Consider the following 19,499-nt stretch of genomic DNA (forward strand, 5'->3'; position numbering starts at 1 on the left):
GTGATTAACAAATTGATCTTACTCTTAGGGCACTCTGGCACAAGCAGTAAAAAAGGGTGAATGGATTTTATTGGACGAGATTAACTTGGCTGCTGCAGAGACTTTGGAGTGCCTGAGTGGTTTACTGGAAGGATCATCTGGGTCGCTGGTGTTACTAGACAGAGGAGACACAGGTACTATTTCTATGTTGCTTATGCTATGTCTTGCCATCCAATTAATTGAACTTCCTGTCCTATATGGCTCAAAATAATTTAAGAACCTCTACTGTTAAAGTGAATGTGTCCGGAAGAGAATAATGTGTTCTTTACACAAAAAGCGGTAGTTGTAGTTCCCTGTAGCTCAGGAGATTTGTGCATGCAGGAACTGTAGCTTTTGCCTCTTCAAACTCTGCAAGGAGCAGACCTCTTTGGTGTCCTCAGTAACCATTGCTGTCTCTAAAGACTGTTCAAGGAGCATAACCTTTTTTTTTTTTTTTTTTTTAAATAAAGTTGAGGTGGCTTGATGGATAATGAGGTTCAGTTGCTACTACAGTAATTGTCTTTCACTGATCCTGTGAATATACTGTCCAGCTAGAAATTAGCATACAGGTCTTTTGCTTTTTCTGAGTCCGTGTGGGTTGACCCCAGCCAGCAGCTAAGCACCCATACAGCTGCTTGCTCACTCCTCCCACCCCACCACCAACCAGCAGGATGAGGGGAGAGAATAGGAAAAGCAAAACCAAGACAACTCATGTGAAATGAGTGGTGCAAAGGCAGTCACTAACCAGCTCCTGCAAGCAGACCAAAGTCCGGCCAATCTCTTAAGAGACAGCCACCTTGTTAGGCAAAAATCACAACACCCTTCTTCCTTTACCCCAGTTCTTATTGCTGAGCATGATGTTACATGGTAGGGAATATGGCTTTGGCCAGTTTCAACAGTGTTCCCTCCCAGCTTTTTGCTCACTCCTAGCCTGTTGCTGAGGGAGGGAAGGCAAAGTGAGGGGGAAAAAAGAAAGCCTTGATGCATCGCCAGCACAATTCAACAGTAGTGAAACATTGGTGTGTTCTTAACAGCACCACAGGGGCTGTTGTGAAAAAAGTTAACTCCTTTCTAGCCAGATACAGAACAGAGGTAAAGCTAAAACATGCTATTGCTGAATATTGTTTTCTGGAAATACAGATAGAGACAAATGTTGTATGAGCTTCCTAGGCTGGGTTTTCTTCCTAGCAGAGGGAAGCACTGGCCGCTGCTCTGAAAGAGGCAAAAGGATTTCCAAGTTTAGGGCTTATGTAATTTTTGAAATGTTTTTCATTGTTAAAACATCCTGCTATGCACAAATGAAGGTGAAGGTTTCACTTGATTGTGGCTGTTGGGAAGATGCAGAGATAACTTCTGATAAGATTATGTGGGGTCATTCTCTGCAAACTTTTCACCCTGGCATTTTAAGAAAATGTAGTAGTGCAGTAAGAGAAAACTGGCTTAAATAAAATACACTTCATTTAATGTAATAAATATCCTGTGTTGAGCCTTAACATTGTCTCTTATTTCTGTTTTATGTCAGAGCCTCTTGTTCGTGACCCTGATTTTCGCTTGTTTGCATGCATGAATCCAGCTACAGATGTTGGAAAGAGAAATCTTCCTCCAGGAATAAGAAACAGGTAGGAAATAGTGATTTTTGTGACAAAATACTTGGTCTCTGCCTTTTTCAGAGTTTAACTAGCTTAATGAGTTGACCCAGTAAAGAATTTCATCTTTGAAGCCTGAGGATGTTAAGTCTAAACTCAAATTAACTTCCTGTGAGAGGTGCTTTCCACATCATGGTGAAGGTTTCTCATAAAACAACATCAGGAAAATACTTCTGTAAAATTGCTGAGCATAAGCAAATGGTCTAACCATGGTGTAGAGTGATGTCACTAAGGGCTGGGGAATGACCGTTTTTGCAATTAAGCTGTCAGTGTCTGGGAATGTTACTTACAGCAGTTTATGTTCTGATGGGGATAATAAAGATGAGAGCTTTATGTCTCTTTAGCAGCCTTTCTCTTAATAACTCAGAAGTGTTGATGATCCTTGCAAAAAAATTTGTATGATATTCAGAATATTTGATGTGTGACCTTCAGGCATTTACACTGCAGCCAGGAAATTGGAGTTGTTGCAAATACATTCTTCAGCACAACCTGTTCCTGAAGGCAAGGATCTTCTGCTTGTATTTGATGCAGTTTCCCCCAGGAGTACCAGAAGTCAAACACAATCCCTTACCAGATTCATAAACACTGTGCAAGGCTGTAGAGATGCACAAAGTATATGCAGCTACTCATTTGTAGTTATTAGTGGTAAAGTAACATTTTATTGCTATTAGCTCTCCTGGCTTAGAAGTGAAAGTCAGTGTAATACAGAAGAATGGAGACTTCAGCTTCAGCATGACTTGTTAAGTTTAAATGAGTTTATATTTGCATTTTTTGCATATATTTGTAAAAAATGCCTACCCCTCTGAAGTTAACGGTATTGCTCAGCTCTTTTGGGTTTGCTATGGTGCGTCCTGAGCTATTGTTTGCAGTTGTAATGCATGGTATGGAAGTGCTGCAGACTCATATTCAACACCCAATGCAAATATAGTGGACTAATTAATGTTTAGAAAATATGTTCACTAACTATAAGTTGATAGTGTAGTGTACTAAATGTCAGACACACTGCTGACATATTTAAAGATACTCAGAACTTCACTTGTGTACATGTTCTGCTGATGATTTTCCTGTGCTTATTGTCAAGTTATTTCATTGCGGAGCTGGGTATTTGTAGAAGTAGAAAACAACCTAAATATGCTAGTCTTGGATATGCCAGTCATAACAAAATTAGAATGGGTAATATCTCGTAAGTGTTCATTTCTTAAAGTAGGGATCATTAGAGAGTCTGCTTTTTGAAAAGTGCTCCTGCTGTGTCATTGTTCCAGTGTTTAGGCTCTAACTTTTGGATACCTATTGTGAATTGTTTAAAATCTTCAAAACCACAGTCCCATAGTTAATTTTCATTCTACTAAGTTAAAATAATTCATTTACATTACTTGAAAGTATTAGTGATACCTTTTTCCCCCTTTTTTTAATCATTCTAGTTCTTGAATCTGACTTGTCAAATAACCTTTAGTTTTCCGATGCTTACAAAATTTTAAATGTTATATACTAAGAATCATATATAACATGATTTTTTTAATATGGTCAGATGTTGAATTGTTATGGATTGATTTGATTCTTATAGGTTTACTGAACTTTATGTGGAAGAATTGAGACATGAAGGAGACTTGCAAATTCTTATTATGGATTATTTGAGAGGCTTGAATGTGAACAAAAATACAGTACAAGGAATTGTGAAGTAAGTTGGTTGTAATCTCTTTAAATCCTTGATGTAATAAGTCATAAAAAGGAGGTATGTAACTGTAGTCTGTGGCTAGACTGTTTTGGGAAACACTGTGATGTTCCCTGCACAGTGGTTTGCGTAGTCTTAGGAAACAGAAGATGGTAGACATCCATCCTCTTCGTTCCGAAGGTTTCTGTACTTCAGTGGAGGAAGTTTACTTACTCAGACTGCTTTATTGGTCGCACCAGTTAAAAAGCATTGTTGTTGCAGTCCTCATTCCCATCTAAGAGACTGAGATGATTTGTTGCTGTAGATCATACCAATGAAAGTCTTGTGTGTTTATCAAGTTACCTTTCTTGCCCTTAGTTTAAGGTGTACTATCTCACTGTGTTAACCCGAAGAGCTATTACGTGTTTAGAATACTTTGAATTTACAGTCATGCTTTCTCAAAAGTACGGTTCTAAAATATTCTGTTGCTTAGCTTCACTGGCTGTACGGATGGCAGATTTTGGCATGGCTTTCCTAACTTGGAGGTTTTATAAAAGGTGACAGTTGGAGATAAGCTTAAGTGTTCATACTTTGGATTTCATTACTTAGAGCAGTGGTCTTAAAGTCCTTTCCAACCCTAACCATTCTGTGATTCTATGGTCTGATCAGTAACGGCACTATGTAACTTCTTATTTTTGCAGCTTTTATTTATCTGTGAGAAAGGAAGCAGAAGTGAAGCTGGTGGATGGAACTGGCCACAGACCTCACTATAGTCTCCGTACGCTTTGCAGGGCATTGAGATTTGCAGCATCTAATCCATGTAGCAGCATACCACGCTCGCTTTATGAGGTGATTACCTTTGTTGGGGTTTATTCCAGTGTGTATTCACTACAAAGACTGTTTGGGTAAAGGATAATCCTGTCTTCTAAGCGAAGTATTAAACAGAAATTATTTTTTTATGCCTCCCCCCCTTTTTTTTCCCTGATAATTTTTTTATGTTATCACTCAAAATAATTCTTCTTCTTAGGGCTTCTGTTTGAGTTTCCTGACACAGCTTGACAGAAGTTCTCACCCAGTAGTTCAAAAGCTAATTTGCCAACATATAGTCTCTGGCAACATCAAAAGCCTTCTCAAGCAGGTATGTAACTAAGCCTATATAGAGCTATTTAGTATTCAGGATAGAATTTATTTTGCGTTGTCATCTGCCTTTTTCCTCTACATTTCCTTCTCACAGTCCTGTTTCTCATATTATAAAGATAAGAACTAGAAAAAAATATTTTACTGTTCCTTCATAAATTCTTAATTCTGCTTGAAATGCCCATATGTTGGCTAGTTCATTTGTTAATATGAAAAAATAAGGAAGCTTTCACAGGCTTTTTATTTTTAGACTCCAAATGCAGAACATATGGATATGAAGCAAACATCTGTGCTTTGTCTCTAATGGGAAAGGAAGAATCTCACTAATGCTGGGAGCTCAGCATGATTTTGCACGGGGGCTTGGACAGGTGTGATGGGGTAGCCGGTTGTAAGACATAGGTATTTATTTTGGAATAAAACCCTTCATGTTAGGAAAAAACCTATGGATATAGAAAGATAAAAGCTGGTTTCTTGTTTGGAAGCATACTTCAAAATTCAGTGCTAGGACTCTTGAGACTTTTTGTATCTTTCATGGCATTGCTGAAGGTTCCTGTTTCATGACCTTGAAATAATCTGGTCAGTCTTTTCCCTTAATTTGCATTCTGTGCCAAGGAGACAGTGTTTACTGCAGTGCTCAGTAAAATAACTTCTTACAGAATACATTGCAGTGGTGTAGCAGTAATTGTAGCAGTAGCTTTAGCAAATTGAAACTCATTTGTATAATCTGTTATTTCTGTCATGTCTCCTTAGCAAATACCAAAACCCCAAGGAGGAAAATTTATACTTGTAGAAGGATACTGGATTTCAGCTGGTGATAAAGAACCTACTGTAGATGAGACTTACGTGCTAACTCCTTCAGTTAAGCTTAATCTGAAAGACATTGCCAGAGTTGTGTCTGCAGGGTAAGTCTGTTTCAACATTTCCATTAAAAAACTAAATTAAAGATGTTTATTTGGGCCTCTAATGTCAGTGTTTAGCCTTTATTGTTTGGCATGAGTAATGTCTGTTTTTACTTATTTTGCAGTTAACTTCCATTATACAGTGAATTGAATTTATACATGTATTTCTTGTCTCCTTAAACTGACTTACTGCAATACGTAGTTTTATTTAAATGATAATCTAGAAATTTACCATTAGAATAACCTGCTTATTTCATACTGCCATGTGATTCATCATGGTTAGCACTTGGGAGTAAAGTTACTTATGTTCCCTTGTTAGTGTATAATCCTGGATATCACAAATGAATTAAGTGGTCATGTTTTGGTAATGTTAGTTTGGTGATGTAGATCTCTGAAAATTTCAAATAATGTCAATATCTTGTATATGAGAAAGATATGACTGGTGCTTCTAAGCCACTCTTTTGGTTATGCCTTTCAGGACTCACCCAGTACTGATTCAAGGTGAGACCTCTGTTGGTAAAACCAGTTTAATTCGCTGGTTGGCTGCTGCTACTGGGAATCATTGTGTAAGGATTAACAATCATGAGCACACTGACATTCAGGAATATATTGGCTGTTACACATCAGACGCCTCTGGGAAGTTGGTATTTAAGGAAGGTGGGTGAGCATATTATATTTAGTCCAAATTCCTGTCTCATTTCACTGGGCTTTTTCTTGTTTTCTGCTTGTCTGTTTTATTACAATGGAGAGATAACCTGTCATGAAGTTAGTATTTGCATATGAATGATGATCACTTACGTGAATTTCAGTGAATTTTAAGAGTTCGTTTGTCTCATACTTATCCTACTGGACATAAAAAAGGTAATTCAACAATTTAAATAGCACTATTGCTTCCGATTCTGGATTAGCATTTATATTGAGTGAAAACTGGTTACTAAAAGTATCTGAATGCATGCTTCTGTTAGATTTAGTTTTTTAGGTTTTTAACCTAGGGCTTTTTCTTTTCCCTCCAAGGCATTCTCATAGATGCAATGAGAAAAGGTTACTGGATTGTTCTAGATGAATTGAATTTGGCTCCCACTGATGTTTTAGAGGCTCTCAACCGCTTGCTAGATGATAACAGGGAGCTGTTCATTACTGAGACCCAGGAAGTTGTCAAAGCTCACCCTCGCTTCATGCTGTTTGCTACACAAAATCCTCCAGGACTCTATGGTGGCAGGAAGGTCTGTATAATCTCTTTGTTTGAGTAGCTATGATGCTAGGGGATGAATCTCTTGCGTGCATAGAAGTGTGATGTGAAAACTTTCTGATGCGTAGCACAGAATTAACGTGAAACTCTTAAGAGGTAGAGGGTTGAGGTGGCTGTGGACTAACTTTCAGTACACCTGGGTTCTATTTAGGTTATTTGCTTGTTTTGAAAATACCAAATTTCTAATTATTTTAGAGTAATTGAGATTTAAGTGTTTTACTGAACAGGAATTAATGTATATTATATTTGACACAGTGTTTCTTGCTCAAAAGTACTGGAGAAGGTATTTGACTTAGGCTAAGGGTGTCCAGTTTGTACTGGTTTTGGCTGGAATAGTTAATTTTCTTCATAGTGACTGGTATGGTGCTGTATTTCGGATTCGTGACCAATACAGTGTTGATAACACAGGGATGTCTTAGTTATTGCTGATGCTGAGCAGTGCTTAGACAGTGTCAAGATGTTTTTGGCTTCTCTCCCCACCAGCTAGTAGGCTGGGGGTGCACAAGAAGTTGGATGGGGACACAGCCGGGACAGTTGACCCCAACTGACCAAAGGGATGCTCCATGTCATATGATGCTGTGCTCAGCAACAGAAACTGGGGGGAGAGGGTGGAAGAGTGGGATGTTCGATGTTTGTTTCCCCAAGTAACCATTGTGCCTGATGGAGCCCTGCTTTCCTGGATATTGCTGAACACTTGCCTGCCCATGGGAAGTGGTGAATGAATTCCTAGTTTTGCTTGACTAGTGCATGCTCCTGTTGCTTTACCTATTAAACTGCATGTATCTCAACCCACAGATTTTCTCACGTTTACCCTTCTGAGTCTCTCCCCCATCCCATTGTAGGGGAATGAGCAAGTGGCTATTTGGTGCTCAGCTGCCTACCACAGTTAAAACGCAACACGTTTTAAAGCTCTTGTCCTCATCCAGAATGTCTCTTACATTTTCTTTCAGTGGTTCTATGGATGTGCCAATTTGTGCACTATGACACTATCCATATGTCCTTTGAATGTGTAGGGGAAGATAGATAACTTGAGGAATATCAAAGGAAAAAGTTAAAACAATAGTATGTTCTCGTATTTTAGGTTTTGTCTAGAGCCTTCAGAAATCGTTTTGTGGAACTGCATTTTGATGAACTGCCAAGTGCCGAGCTGGAAACCATCCTGCACAAACGGTGCAGTTTGCCACCTTCTTACTGCAGCAAGCTTGTCAAAGTCATGTTAGACCTGCAGGTATGAGAGTCTTTCTTCTTTTTGTAGAAGACAAAATATGCAAACATATTCCGGCACAAAGTAACAGAAATTTCTTTTCGGGGTTCGTGTTGCTGACTGATACTTAAAAACCTAAAACTTAATTAATGGAAGAGAACCTACCAGAGTACTTAGTTTGGTGATTAAGTCAGAGAACAGGGAAGGTCACGTCAAATTTGAGCAAAAACTATCAACAAAAAAATTAGTAACGGGCTTTGGATTTGATGTGTAGAATAATCCCTTGCTCTGGGTCCAAAGTACAGCACTGGTTTTTTATCTGTCTTTGGATCATGCTAAATTTGGTATTATTTGCAAGTAATAATTTTGAGTGTGTTCTGACACTCTTGTGTTTAACAGACATGTAACAGTTAGTATGTAGCTAAAACTGGCTCATATTTAAATTGCGGTCTTGTATTTTAACTGCAGTAGCACAAACCAGAGCACACTTAAGAGCGCACAATATATTTTGTTGTAGAACCTAATTTTTTGCTTGGGTTTTTTTTTTATTCCAGGTACCTATTTTCTTGTCAGTACTTTTATTTATTATTTATCTGTTATTATCTGCATTATTTTGTTTTTCGTACCTATCAAATAACTGCTTAAAGGTAATTTGAGTTCGGGAGTCATGACTGTGCTAGACTATTTCTTTTTTTTTTTTTTTTTAGTACATTTTGGTTGATGTGTCACATCAGAGAGCTCTGACTAGCTTTGCTTTAAGTATTCAGTCAAGTTAATGAAAACATGGCTCACATTTTGTTCTTATGACAGTCTTACCGCAGAGGTTCAACGGTGTTTGCTGGAAAGCATGGGTTCATTACCCTGCGGGATCTGTTTCGCTGGGCTGAAAGGTACAGATTGGCAGAACAGCTGGAGAAGGAGTATGATTGGCTTCAGCACTTAGCAAATGATGGTGAGCCCTGCTACCTCAGGTTTTTTAAGTGTCTGTAGAATTGATTTCTAACCCTAGTTCTTAAGCATAAATTTTTGTTGCTGCTTAAGCAGACAGTAATTGCTTTACCTCTTCCTTTGTTTTATAGGTTTTATGCTTCTGGCAGGCAGAGTCAGGAAACAGGAGGAGGTGGATGTTATTCAGAGTGTCCTTGAAAAACACTTCAAGAAAGAAATATATCCTGAGTCTCTCTTCTCAGGAGAAAGCGTCAAAAAGCTACTGGGTGAGTTTTCTAGAAGGACCATACTGGTTGTTCTCTAGATGTGACTGAAGCTGATGGATTGCTTTGTGTTGTGCAGCTAAATCCTCCATGCGGATGTCAGTGATGGACAGAGACTTTAACCATATTGTCTGGACTCGAGGGATGAGGAGACTGGCTGTTTTGGTGGGACGAGCCCTGGAGTTTGGTGAACCAGTACTGCTGGTGGGAGACACTGGGTAACATTGCTTTTTATACCGCACTGCATTGCAGTGCTATGCCAGACATTGAGTCTGTGATTGTGTAGGCTTCAGTGCTTCTTTGATCTGGGACATTTAGCCTCTCTCATGGCAGACTTGCAACTGCTGTTTTTCACAGTTTGCTTTTGAGGGGAAGTAATTGCATCTCTTTCAGCACAAGTCTTTAATGGGATTATCTGCATTATGTTATAACTACATAGAAATTACAAAGAAAGTAGTAAAATTGAAATGAACTGACTTCTCTCCCCACCTTTCACAAGGTGCTCTGTAGTATCTCGCTATCTGTCCCTGGAGAGGTTGCTTCTGGGGAATTGTGACATTTATCTGTTTGAGAGCATATTCGTTTTACATAGAATCATAGAATGGTTTGTGTTGGAAGGGACCTTAAAGATCATCTAGTTCCAACCCCCCTGCCATGGGCAGCGACACCTTCCACTAGACCAGGTTGCTCAAAGCCTCATCCAACCTGGCCGTGATGTTTTAAGAGCTTGAATATTGCTTTGCTACTACTTCTGCCCCACCGCCACTGCCTCATGTCGTAAAGGAAATTGTGGAAGTAGAGCTCTCTGTGCTGTGCTGGTTATATATTTGGAAAGTAAATTGTTGTAGGAGAGAAGGGAATAAAAGCACTAGAATCATAGAATCAGCTAGGTTAGAAAAGACCTTTAGGATCATCAATCCCTACCCCTACCCCAGCACTGCTAAGACCACCACTGAACCATGTCAGAGGGCCATCTACACAGTTTTTGAACGCTTCCACGGATGGAGATTCCACTGCTTCCCCGGGCAGCCTGTTCCAATGCCTGATCACCCTCCCTACGAAGATATTTTTCCTAATATCCAGTCTAACCTCCCCTGGAGCAGCTTGAGGCCATTACCTCTTGTCCTGTCACTTGTTAGTTGGGAGAGGAGACCATTCAGGTAGTTGCAGAGAGCAGTTGCAGAGAGCAGTAAAGGTTCCCCCTGAGTCTTCTCTTCTCCAGACTAAATAACTTCAGTTCCCTCAGCTGTTCTTCAGAGGACTTGTGCTCTAGACCCTTCACCAACTTCATTGCCTTTTCTGAACCCACTCCAGCAACTCAGTATCTCTCTTGTAGTGAAGGGCACAGAACTGAGCACAGTGTTCAATGTGCGGCCTCACCAGTGTTGAGTATGGGGGGATTATTACTTCCCTGCTCCTTCTAGCCAGGGAAAGGGAGAAGTAAAATTATTGATGTAATAAATGAGAACTCTAGGTACTCAGCAGTTTATTCTCTCAGATTTAGGCTTGGTCTAGACATGTAGCATCTCCAGTTTAGTGAAATGTTAGGCTAGCTAAGTACCTGTAGGGGCAGACTGAAATAAATTTGACTTTAAGCCTGCAGAAATTCATCAGTGTAGATATTGATTTACTTAAAGCCATCTTATGCAAGTCAGCAACAGTTGTTGTGCCAAAAATGGCTTCACTTTGCATACACTTCTTTCAAGGAAAGGAGCAGAAGGAAATTTGCATGCTGGGCATTTGTCTCATAGCTCTTCAATGGAAGTATGAATCCTGTCCAAAGTGAGCTGATTGTTTGTATTTGGGTGGGTTTTTTTGTTATTCTTCCATTTCAATTACTTTGTTGCAGGTGTGGTAAAACTACCATTTGCCAGATCTTTGCAGCATTAACAGATCAGAAGCTATACTCAGTGAATTGCCACTTGCATATGGAGACTTCAGACTTCCTGGGAGGACTGCGACCAGTCAGACAGAGGTCAAAAGACCAGGTTTGTCTTACATCAATAGCGGTTTGGATAGTGTGACCATGGAAGCAAAAAGCAGTTATTAATGACTTTTCCTCTTCCATTTCTTAGGAGGAATCTGATAGTTCTAGACTCTTTGAGTGGTGTGATGGACCTCTTGTTTTAGCAATGAAAGAAGAGGGTTTTTTCCTCCTTGATGAGATTTCTCTAGCTGATGATTCAGTACTAGAACGACTTAACAGGTATGTCTCAAATGTGTTAGACACATTGAAGATACTTAATACTATTCATTATACAAACATGAGTAGGGTAAATCTAGCTTCTTTTAGGCACATTTGTTTCCTGGCCTGGGTGAGCTGCTCTGTTAAATCATATAGTTCCTGCTGAAAGGGAGAATGACCCAAATAATTCTGGCCTTGTTCGCATTTCAACTTCTGTGGCAGTTTGCTTTGTTTTCCTGTTTGCCATCCATCTGAAAGAGGTGCTAGTTTTAATCACAGTTTGAAATTTGAATTATAGCTAGAGAAAAGATAGTAAGGTAAGACAAGATGAAACTGCCTTGTCTTGCTGAAGTCTTGGTGGTCTTAATTTGCCTGGAAAAATAAAAGGTACTTTGATTGAAAAGCAGATATGTGTATGTTTGTTTGACATATGTTGGTACACCGATTATGTTGGTTTTGAATGCTTTAGTTGGTGCTGTTACTTTCCATTTGGCTTTTTAGTGCTGCTACAGACTGATCTGCACTCGAATTGCTGTATTTGTTTCATGGACAAAAATAAGATGATGAAAGAATTTGTTTTATTCAATAGTTTATGTCCCTGGATAAAGAAATTAAGAACATAAACCCTAGTTCAGTTCGAACAGTTTAAACAGTATCTGAAGACAGTTTACAGCACAAGTTAAGTTGGAAAATAAAACTGAAAGTAAAATCTCCAATTTACCATCTGCAGTATTAGTATTTTCAGCCTGTCAGTGAACTCTTGAAAATTATGCATCTTGTCAAATTCCAGGAACAGTCTAGTTGTTTCCCTCCTTTGTTTAAAATAAATAAGTAATTTAATTTCTTTATCTGCTTGCAGCAGTATCCCTCATTTTAGCCATTTCTATTACCCATTATATTGAGATGACTACCAGCTATTTTTTATACCATATCCAAACCCTCTCTGTTGCAAGTTGTTGATTTTGGTTTTGGTTTTTTTAATTGTATCATGGCAGCTATCATTCTTTCATAAAGTTCAGTTAACCTCTTTGTATTATAGTGATACTAAGCAAGGTCTTTCTAAACAGGTAACAGGTCAAACTTTTACAGCTTAATAGTGTACAATGAAGAGTAGCTAATAAAACAAATAAAATACCACAAAGCCATAAAGACCTGGTAGAGAGTTTTTCAGATTTGTTCTGTCAGCTTGAAGGCTGGTTTATTGTGCAGATTTCTTTATCTGGCTCCTATGAATACAAGTTTTGCCATTGCTTTTGTAAAGAGAGCTGTGAGATACATACTTTATTATGTAAGGCTTTTGACAGATCATTTTAACTGAAATTTTTCAGCAGGATTGGGTAGGGTTTCCCACTGAACAAAATCAGAAATGTTCTCAACTGAGGAGGATGAACAGATTGAAATTTTTAATACAAATTCTGGGGCAATAAAAGTTTAATCAGGCCAGTTCATTTTTAAATTGACTTTTGAAGTGTGAAACAAAATTTAAAGTAAACAATTTTTTTAACCTTCTCTCTAGTGTTCTTGAAGCAGAGAAGACATTGGTGCTTGCTGAAAAAGGTGGTCAAGATGATGATGAGAATGAGGTAGAACTATTAGTTGCAGGAAAGAAATTTCGTATCCTTGCGACCATGAACCCAGGAGGTGACTTTGGGAAAAAAGAGGTAAATGTCAAAGCAGCTGGAAGTATAGGATGGATCTTCTAGTCATATTGACTGTCTAGTGACGAAGGTGCAATGCAAAAATGCGTCATGCCATTTCCGGCATCCAGTGTTTCCTAGTAGTTACCTGCTTCATCTCTCTAAAGGAGGATTAGGATGTATCTGTTTTCCATCACTTCTGTGTGCTGTCATTTCAACAATGTAAGTCAATACCTGTCAGAATGTGAGAGAAAATTCAGGCTTTAAATACTGTAGGTAGGCTTGATATATAGCATACTTCAAATACAGGAAATGTGGCTTATGAAGAAGTAAATCCAGTTCCAACACGAGTCTAGAGTACTGTGAAGTTGCATGTTAGATTATTCTCCCTATTTCTGTTCAGAAAGTGACAGAAGTCATCTTGTTCTTCTCAGGGAATATGAACATCACATCTCAAAAGACCTTTCTCATTAAATGGAAAAAATCTGTTTCTGAAGCTTGGCTTCAGGTAACTTAAGACAGATTTAAAACCTCCAAAACTTTTAAGCAATATTGGGAGCTAGGACTGAAAAAAATAACTGAAAGTTTTTTTTACCCAAAAGACAATGGGTACTCCATTTAAAATGGTTTCTACAGTACAGAACAGATCACTGTAAAGCCATGTGCTGAAAGGGGGTTTATTTCTGCATTGCATTTATGACAGTGATTTTTCTTGACTAGTTCAGTCAGAGGAAGAAAGGAATTACAGAAATGAGTTGTAACTGAAGGCAAATTTCCGTGTGGTAGTTTGCTTCTGTAAGCAAAGGTGGATTACATAGCCATTGCTTGATACATGATGTCATACAACGAAATGGAGCTTTGGTGCTTCAGACTAGCTCGGTGTCTTCCCATATTCTTTTGACCTTTACCAGCCATTTCCTGCATTGATGTGGTACTAGAGATCTTAAAGTCCACATTCTCTCAAAAGGTTTTGTTACAAAGTGATCCTGTCAAAATTAGAAGGAATGGTCTAGCTTGGTCACTTGGTTTATTGATTGCAAGTATTGTGGCTGCAAGGCTATTGGTTAATTGCAATATTAAGTAATATGATGTAATGTAACTTGAATTGCTAATGTCATTCTGCTTGGTTGCAGCTTTCTCCTGCATTGCGCAACAGATTTACAGAAATATGGTGTCCACAAAGCAATGCCCGTCATGATTTGATACAGATTGTAAAACACAATCTTCATCCAGAATTGTCTCTGGGTGGGATAAACCATCAAGGTGGGTATTTCTCTGTGTGTCGGTATTCAAACATTGTTAAGAAAAAAAATTAGTTTGGAGGCTGCTAAACTTTCTTCAGAATTTATACCACTGTGTTGCTTTTTCCTGTAAGTACGTCTCTCTCTGATGACAGTTATGAAATATTTTAGGCTTTGTTCTTCCCTCACTGTGTATGGTTTATGGCTAGCCAGAATTGCGTTCAAGGTTTCACGATCCAAGTAGTTGAATTATCCCCTTTAGAGCCCCATCTTAGCTTCATTCTATGTAAGGTGTTGAAAGAACTGGCACTTTTCTGCTAACAGCTTCACTGTTAGTATCAATCACTTGATTCTGTCTTGTTACTTGAATTTAAAAGGATCTGTAATGACAGCACAGGCATGGACTTCTCAGTTATCCTGCCTTTTTGGATACAGAGCACCCATCTATGTTGTTCATACATTACAGCTATACCTACTTTAGTGATGCTTTCTATACAACAATGTAGTAGATGTGATCAATAAAATTATTTGATAACTTCACTGACTTTTTTACTCTCTTTTTAGGGACAGACATAGCAGAGCTCATGATGGACTTTGTTGAATGGCTGACTAATCAAGAGTTTGGTCGCCAGTGTATTCTTAGTGTGCGAGATGTCTTGTCATGGGTTAATTTTATGAATGTCATGGTAAAGGATGAAAATTCTGCTAAGAAATGCAACCTTTTGTACATTTCTCCAATGATGTCTTTTATCCATGCTGCATGTTTGGTATACATTGATGGAATAGGATCAGGTGAGTCTACAGTCCTTCTTTGGTAGCAGAAAATATGAAGTTATATATTTGTATTAATAATTTTTAGTAGAATGCAAACAAAATGCTTTGGGGAACCATGGAACTCTTCTGTGAGAAGTCTTCACTTCTATTTTACAGTATCCTGTACTACATATTCCTTTTTTGTGTTTCAGTAGCAAAAAAGTAAATTAGCAAGCTTAAGTAAATTAGAGGTAGTAATAATATTAGAATCATAGAATAGTTGGCTTGGAAAAGACCTTAAGATCATCTAGTTCCAACCCCCATGCCATGGGCAGGGACACCTCACACTAAACCATGCCACCCAAGGCCTCATCCAACCTGGCCTTGAACACCGCCAAGGATGGGGCATTCACAACCTCCCTGGGCAACCCATTCCAGTGCCTCACTACCCTAAGGGTAAAGAATTTCTTCCTTAAATCCAATCTAAAGTTCCCCTGTTTAAGTTTGTCGTGGTTTAAGCCCAGGCCGTAAATCAGAACCACACAGTCTACTTCCCCCCCAACTCCCCAGAGGGATGGGGAGGAGAATCGAAAGAATGTTAACTCCCACGGGTTGGGATAAAAACAGTCCAGTAACTCAGGTATAACACAAATCACTACTGCTGCCACCAATAATAATAATGATAAGAGAAATAACAAGGGAAGAAAATATGATACCGCTCGCCGGAAAAGAGCCCGACCGAAAAGAGGACGTGCCCTTCCGGGTAGCTCCCAGTTACATCCCCGGGCATGACGTGCTGTGGTATGGAATACCTCTTTGGCTAGTTTGGGTCAGGCGTCCTGTCCCTGCTTCCTCCCGGCCCCTCCTCCTCCCTGGCAGAGCATGAGACTCACAAAGTCCTTGGTCAGTCTAAACATCAGTGTTATCAGCTCTTCCCAGGCCAAAAGTCAAAAACACAGTGCTGCAACAGCTACTAAGAAGGAGAAAAACTGACTGCTACTGCTGAACCCAGGACAGTATCTACCCCTTATTCCATACCATTCACGTCATGCTCAGATCCCACATTTTCCATATACCCTCACTCTCATTTCAGTGCACCGTTATCTTAGTGCACGGACCAATTCCTATAAAGCTGCTGAGTCCATTCGGTTCATGATGTTGGGCTCCATCTCTTGGAACAGTCTTTCAAGGCAGGAGAAGCTGTGTGCAGTGTTGGATCGTTGTCTACTGATGCTGATCATTCCTTTACTGTAGAACTCATCCGGTTCTATCAAAGTTCATTCTCTGTTGGGATGATGGTCGGAGAGAAGTCAGGGCCAGTCGCTGGTGCCCTGCAGACTTCTAGTTGATGGCTATAGCAGGCAACAGCATACAATTGAGTTCATTGTCTGTTTTCCCCTAAAATCAAATCCCCTTGAGGTATGCATCGGACTTCCCCATCTTCCTGCATTACCCACCAAGTATATCCAGGTCCCTGAGCAAAAGCAATCCCACGAGTGGGTTTGCCTTTACCTGAAGCAGGAATAACCCAGACTGTCTTCCCCAGCAAATTCTTCATGTGCACCACAGGAACTTTGTCCCTCTCTACAATATGTAAAAGTTCTGACTGGGCTGGGCCAGCCCTGTTGGCAGATCCTCTGGTGTTGACCAACCAGGTGGCCTTTGGTAAGTGTGTATCCCAATGCTTGAAAGTTCCCCCACCCATTGCTCTCAGTGTAGTTTTTAACAGCCCATTATACCATTCGATTTTCCCAGAGGCTGGTGCATGGTAGGGGATGTGACATACCCACTCAATGCCATGCTCTTTGGCCCAAGTGTCTATAAGGTTATTCCGAAAATGAGTCCCATTATCTGATTCAATTCTTTCTGGGGTGCCATGTCGCCACAAAATCTGGTTCTCAAGGCCCAGGATAGTGTTCCGGGCAGTGGCATGGGGCACAGCTGAACCCAGGACAAAGTTTTAACCCATTACCCCTTGTACTGTCACTACAGTCCCTGATAAATAGTCCCTCCCCAGCATCCTTGTAGGCCCCCTTCAGATACTGGAAGGCTGCTATGAGGTCTCCACGCAGCCTTCTCTTTTCCAGGCTGAACAGCCCCAACTTTCTCAGCCTGTCTTCATATGGGAGGTGCTCCAGTCCCCTGATCATCCTCGTGGCCCTCTTCTGGACTTGTTCCAACAGTTCCATGTCCTTTTTATGTTGAGGACACCAGAACTGCACACAATACTCCAAGTGAGGTCTCACGAGAGCAGAGTAGAGGGGCAGGATCACCTCCTTTGACCTGCTGGTCACGCTCCTTTTGATGCAGCCCAGGATATGGCTGGCTTTCTGGGCTGCGAGCGCACACTGAAGCCGGCTCATGTTCATTTTCTCATCAACCAACACCCCAAGTCCTTCTCTGCAGGGCTGCTCTGAATCTCTTCTCTGCCCAACCTGTAGCCATGCCTGGGATTGCTCCGACCCAGGTGTAGGACCTTGCACTTGGCATGGTCAAACTTCATAAGGTTGGCATCAGCCCACCTCACAAGCGTGTCGAGGTCTCTCTGGATGGCATCCTTTCCCTCCGGTGTATCAACCGAACCACACAGCTTGGTGTCATCGGCAAACTTGCTGAGGGCGCACTCAATCCCACTGTCCATGTCACCGACAAAGTTGTTGAACAAGACCGGTCCCAACACCCATCCCTGAGGGACACCACTCGTTACCGGTCTCCAGCCGGACATCGAGCCATTGACCATAACTCTTTGCTTGTGGCCATCCAGCCAGTTCTTTATCCACCGAGTGGTCCACCCATCAAATTGATGTCTCTCCAGTTTAGAGACAAGGGTGTCACGTGGGACAGTGTCAGACGCTTTGCACAAATCGAAGTAGATGATGTCAACTGCTCTGCCCCTGTCCATCAGTTTTGTAGCCCCATCATAGAAGGCCACCAAATTGGTCAGGCAGGATTTCCCCTTAGTGAAGCCATGCTGGCTGTAACCAACCACCTCCTTGTTTTTCATGTGCCTGAGCATGCCTTCCAGGAGAATCTGCTCCAAGAGTATGCCAGGCACAGAGGTGAGACTGACTGGTCTGTAATTCCCCGGGTCATCCATTTTCCCCTTCTTGAAAATGGGGGTTATATTTCCCTTTTTCCAGTCATCGGGAACTTCACCTGACTGCTATGATTTTTCAAATATGATGGCCAGTGGCTTAGCAACTTCATTCGCCAGCTCCTTCAGGACCCATGGATGGATTTCATCAGATCCCATGGACTTGTGTACGTTTAGATTTTTAAGATGGTCTCGAGCCAGATCCTCTCCTACAGTGGGCCTAGGGTCTTCATTCTTACAGTCCCTGCATCTGCCTTCCGGGACTTGGGTGGTGCAGTCAGAGCCTTTGCCGGTGAAGACCGAGGCGAAGAAGTCATTAAGAACCTCAGCCTTCTCCAAATCCAGGGTAGCCAGTTCTCCAGATATCTTCCGGAGGGCACCTACGTTGTCCCTAGTCTGTCTTTTATTCACTATGTACCTATAGAATCCCTTCCTGTTATCCTTAACATCCCTAGCCAAGGCTAGCAGGCAAATTAAGAAAGCCTGTGGTTTTTATTGCGTCTTCTGAGCTGGTATGGTACTTAATCACATGACCACATATTATTCTCTCTCCCACCCCACATATCAGCATTTGTGCATCCTACCCTGTATCATATGCATAGCTCAGAACACATCCTTGCATGTTTAGCCACTGGCCCAGCTGATAAATAGGAGATATGGGAATGGGGAAAATGTGAAAAGCCACAGGACAGGCAGGGGAAGAAGGCCTGGAGGGACTATAGCAAAGGATCAGGATGATAGTAATTGTAGAAGAAAGGGGTTTGGAAATCAGGTGTCCTTAACTTTGTTGCTCACAGAGCAATTTGTCTGTGGTAAGTAGTACTGGAAGCACTGACAAGCAAAAGCAGTAACAAGAAATACAAACTTTTGTGTACAAAGATGGCATCTGTGAAGGAATTGAGTTTCTTAGTCATAAGATGAATGTGTCTAGTTATGTTTGTGAAGCATGCTTAACTTTTCTAATTACAGGTACAACATCCAGCTCAGCTGATACGGCTTTATTAGCTCGTGAAAAATGCCTGGCATTCTTATGTGAGAAAATGAGTCAGTTCCTTGAGCTGACTGATTATCAGAAGAATGAGCTAAAGATTTATGACAGAACAAAGGAGAAGAAGTTTGTGTGGATGGACAACTTTATGGGAATCCAGCCCTTTTTTATTCCAGGAGGCAAGAGATGTTGGGGAAATGGGTAGACATTTATTCTGTGGGGTTTATTCCCCGTAGTTCTGTTACCCACTGAATCTAAGTAGGATACCTGAGCTGTTACAGAACAATTTATAGTTTGTTCTCAAGCCTTAGAAAAATGTCTTTTCTGTCTCGAAGCATGTTGATTGCAACTTGATCACATTTATTAAGATACATCTCTTAGTTGTGCCTTTGGCTTTTTAAATTACTGGTTAATGGCTAATTTTGGGAGACTTTTTGATGTGACAAAGCTTTCATTTTGAGTTGTAATTTTCTATCGCTTTGCGTGGTCAGAATGTCTACTAACTTCCATCGTCTAAAGCTACAGCTTATCCTGGCCTTTGCGTAAAGCATGGGAAGCAGGGGTCCTGGGTACAGAGTGGAAACTA

The 19,499-nt window shown here is 40.5% G+C and overlaps 1 protein-coding gene across 5 annotated transcripts in view; it reads left to right on the plus strand.

The window, feature by feature from the left end:
• The window catches only part of MDN1 (midasin AAA ATPase 1), a 103,113-nt gene that overhangs the window by 25,229 nt on the left and 58,385 nt on the right, over positions 1-19,499 (plus strand). For 4 of the 5 annotated variants that reach the window (XM_080614700.1, XM_080614701.1, XM_080614702.1 and 1 more), the window contains 18 exons: positions 29-173; positions 1,541-1,637; positions 3,229-3,342; positions 4,017-4,164; positions 4,343-4,453; positions 5,203-5,354; positions 5,830-6,008; positions 6,366-6,574; positions 7,682-7,828; positions 8,615-8,756; positions 8,884-9,018; positions 9,095-9,233; positions 10,865-11,003; positions 11,091-11,221; positions 12,717-12,861; positions 13,971-14,100; positions 14,643-14,870; positions 18,895-19,092. In XM_080614700.1, the coding sequence (XP_080470826.1) occupies positions 29-173; positions 1,541-1,637; positions 3,229-3,342; positions 4,017-4,164; positions 4,343-4,453; positions 5,203-5,354; positions 5,830-6,008; positions 6,366-6,574; positions 7,682-7,828; positions 8,615-8,756; positions 8,884-9,018; positions 9,095-9,233; positions 10,865-11,003; positions 11,091-11,221; positions 12,717-12,861; positions 13,971-14,100; positions 14,643-14,870; positions 18,895-19,092 (2,689 nt within the window). Of the gene's footprint in view, positions 1-28; positions 174-1,540; positions 1,638-3,228; positions 3,343-4,016; positions 4,165-4,342; positions 4,454-4,702; positions 4,821-5,202; positions 5,355-5,829; positions 6,009-6,365; positions 6,575-7,681; positions 7,829-8,614; positions 8,757-8,883; positions 9,019-9,094; positions 9,234-10,864; positions 11,004-11,090; positions 11,222-12,716; positions 12,862-13,970; positions 14,101-14,642; positions 14,871-18,894; positions 19,093-19,499 lie in introns of those variants that run through there. The other variant, XM_080614704.1, reaches the window with a different exon arrangement.

This window comes from Psittacula echo (genome assembly GCF_963264785.1).
Source record: "Psittacula echo genome assembly, chromosome: 4".
Lineage (NCBI taxonomy): Eukaryota > Metazoa > Chordata > Aves > Psittaciformes > Psittacidae > Psittacula > Psittacula echo.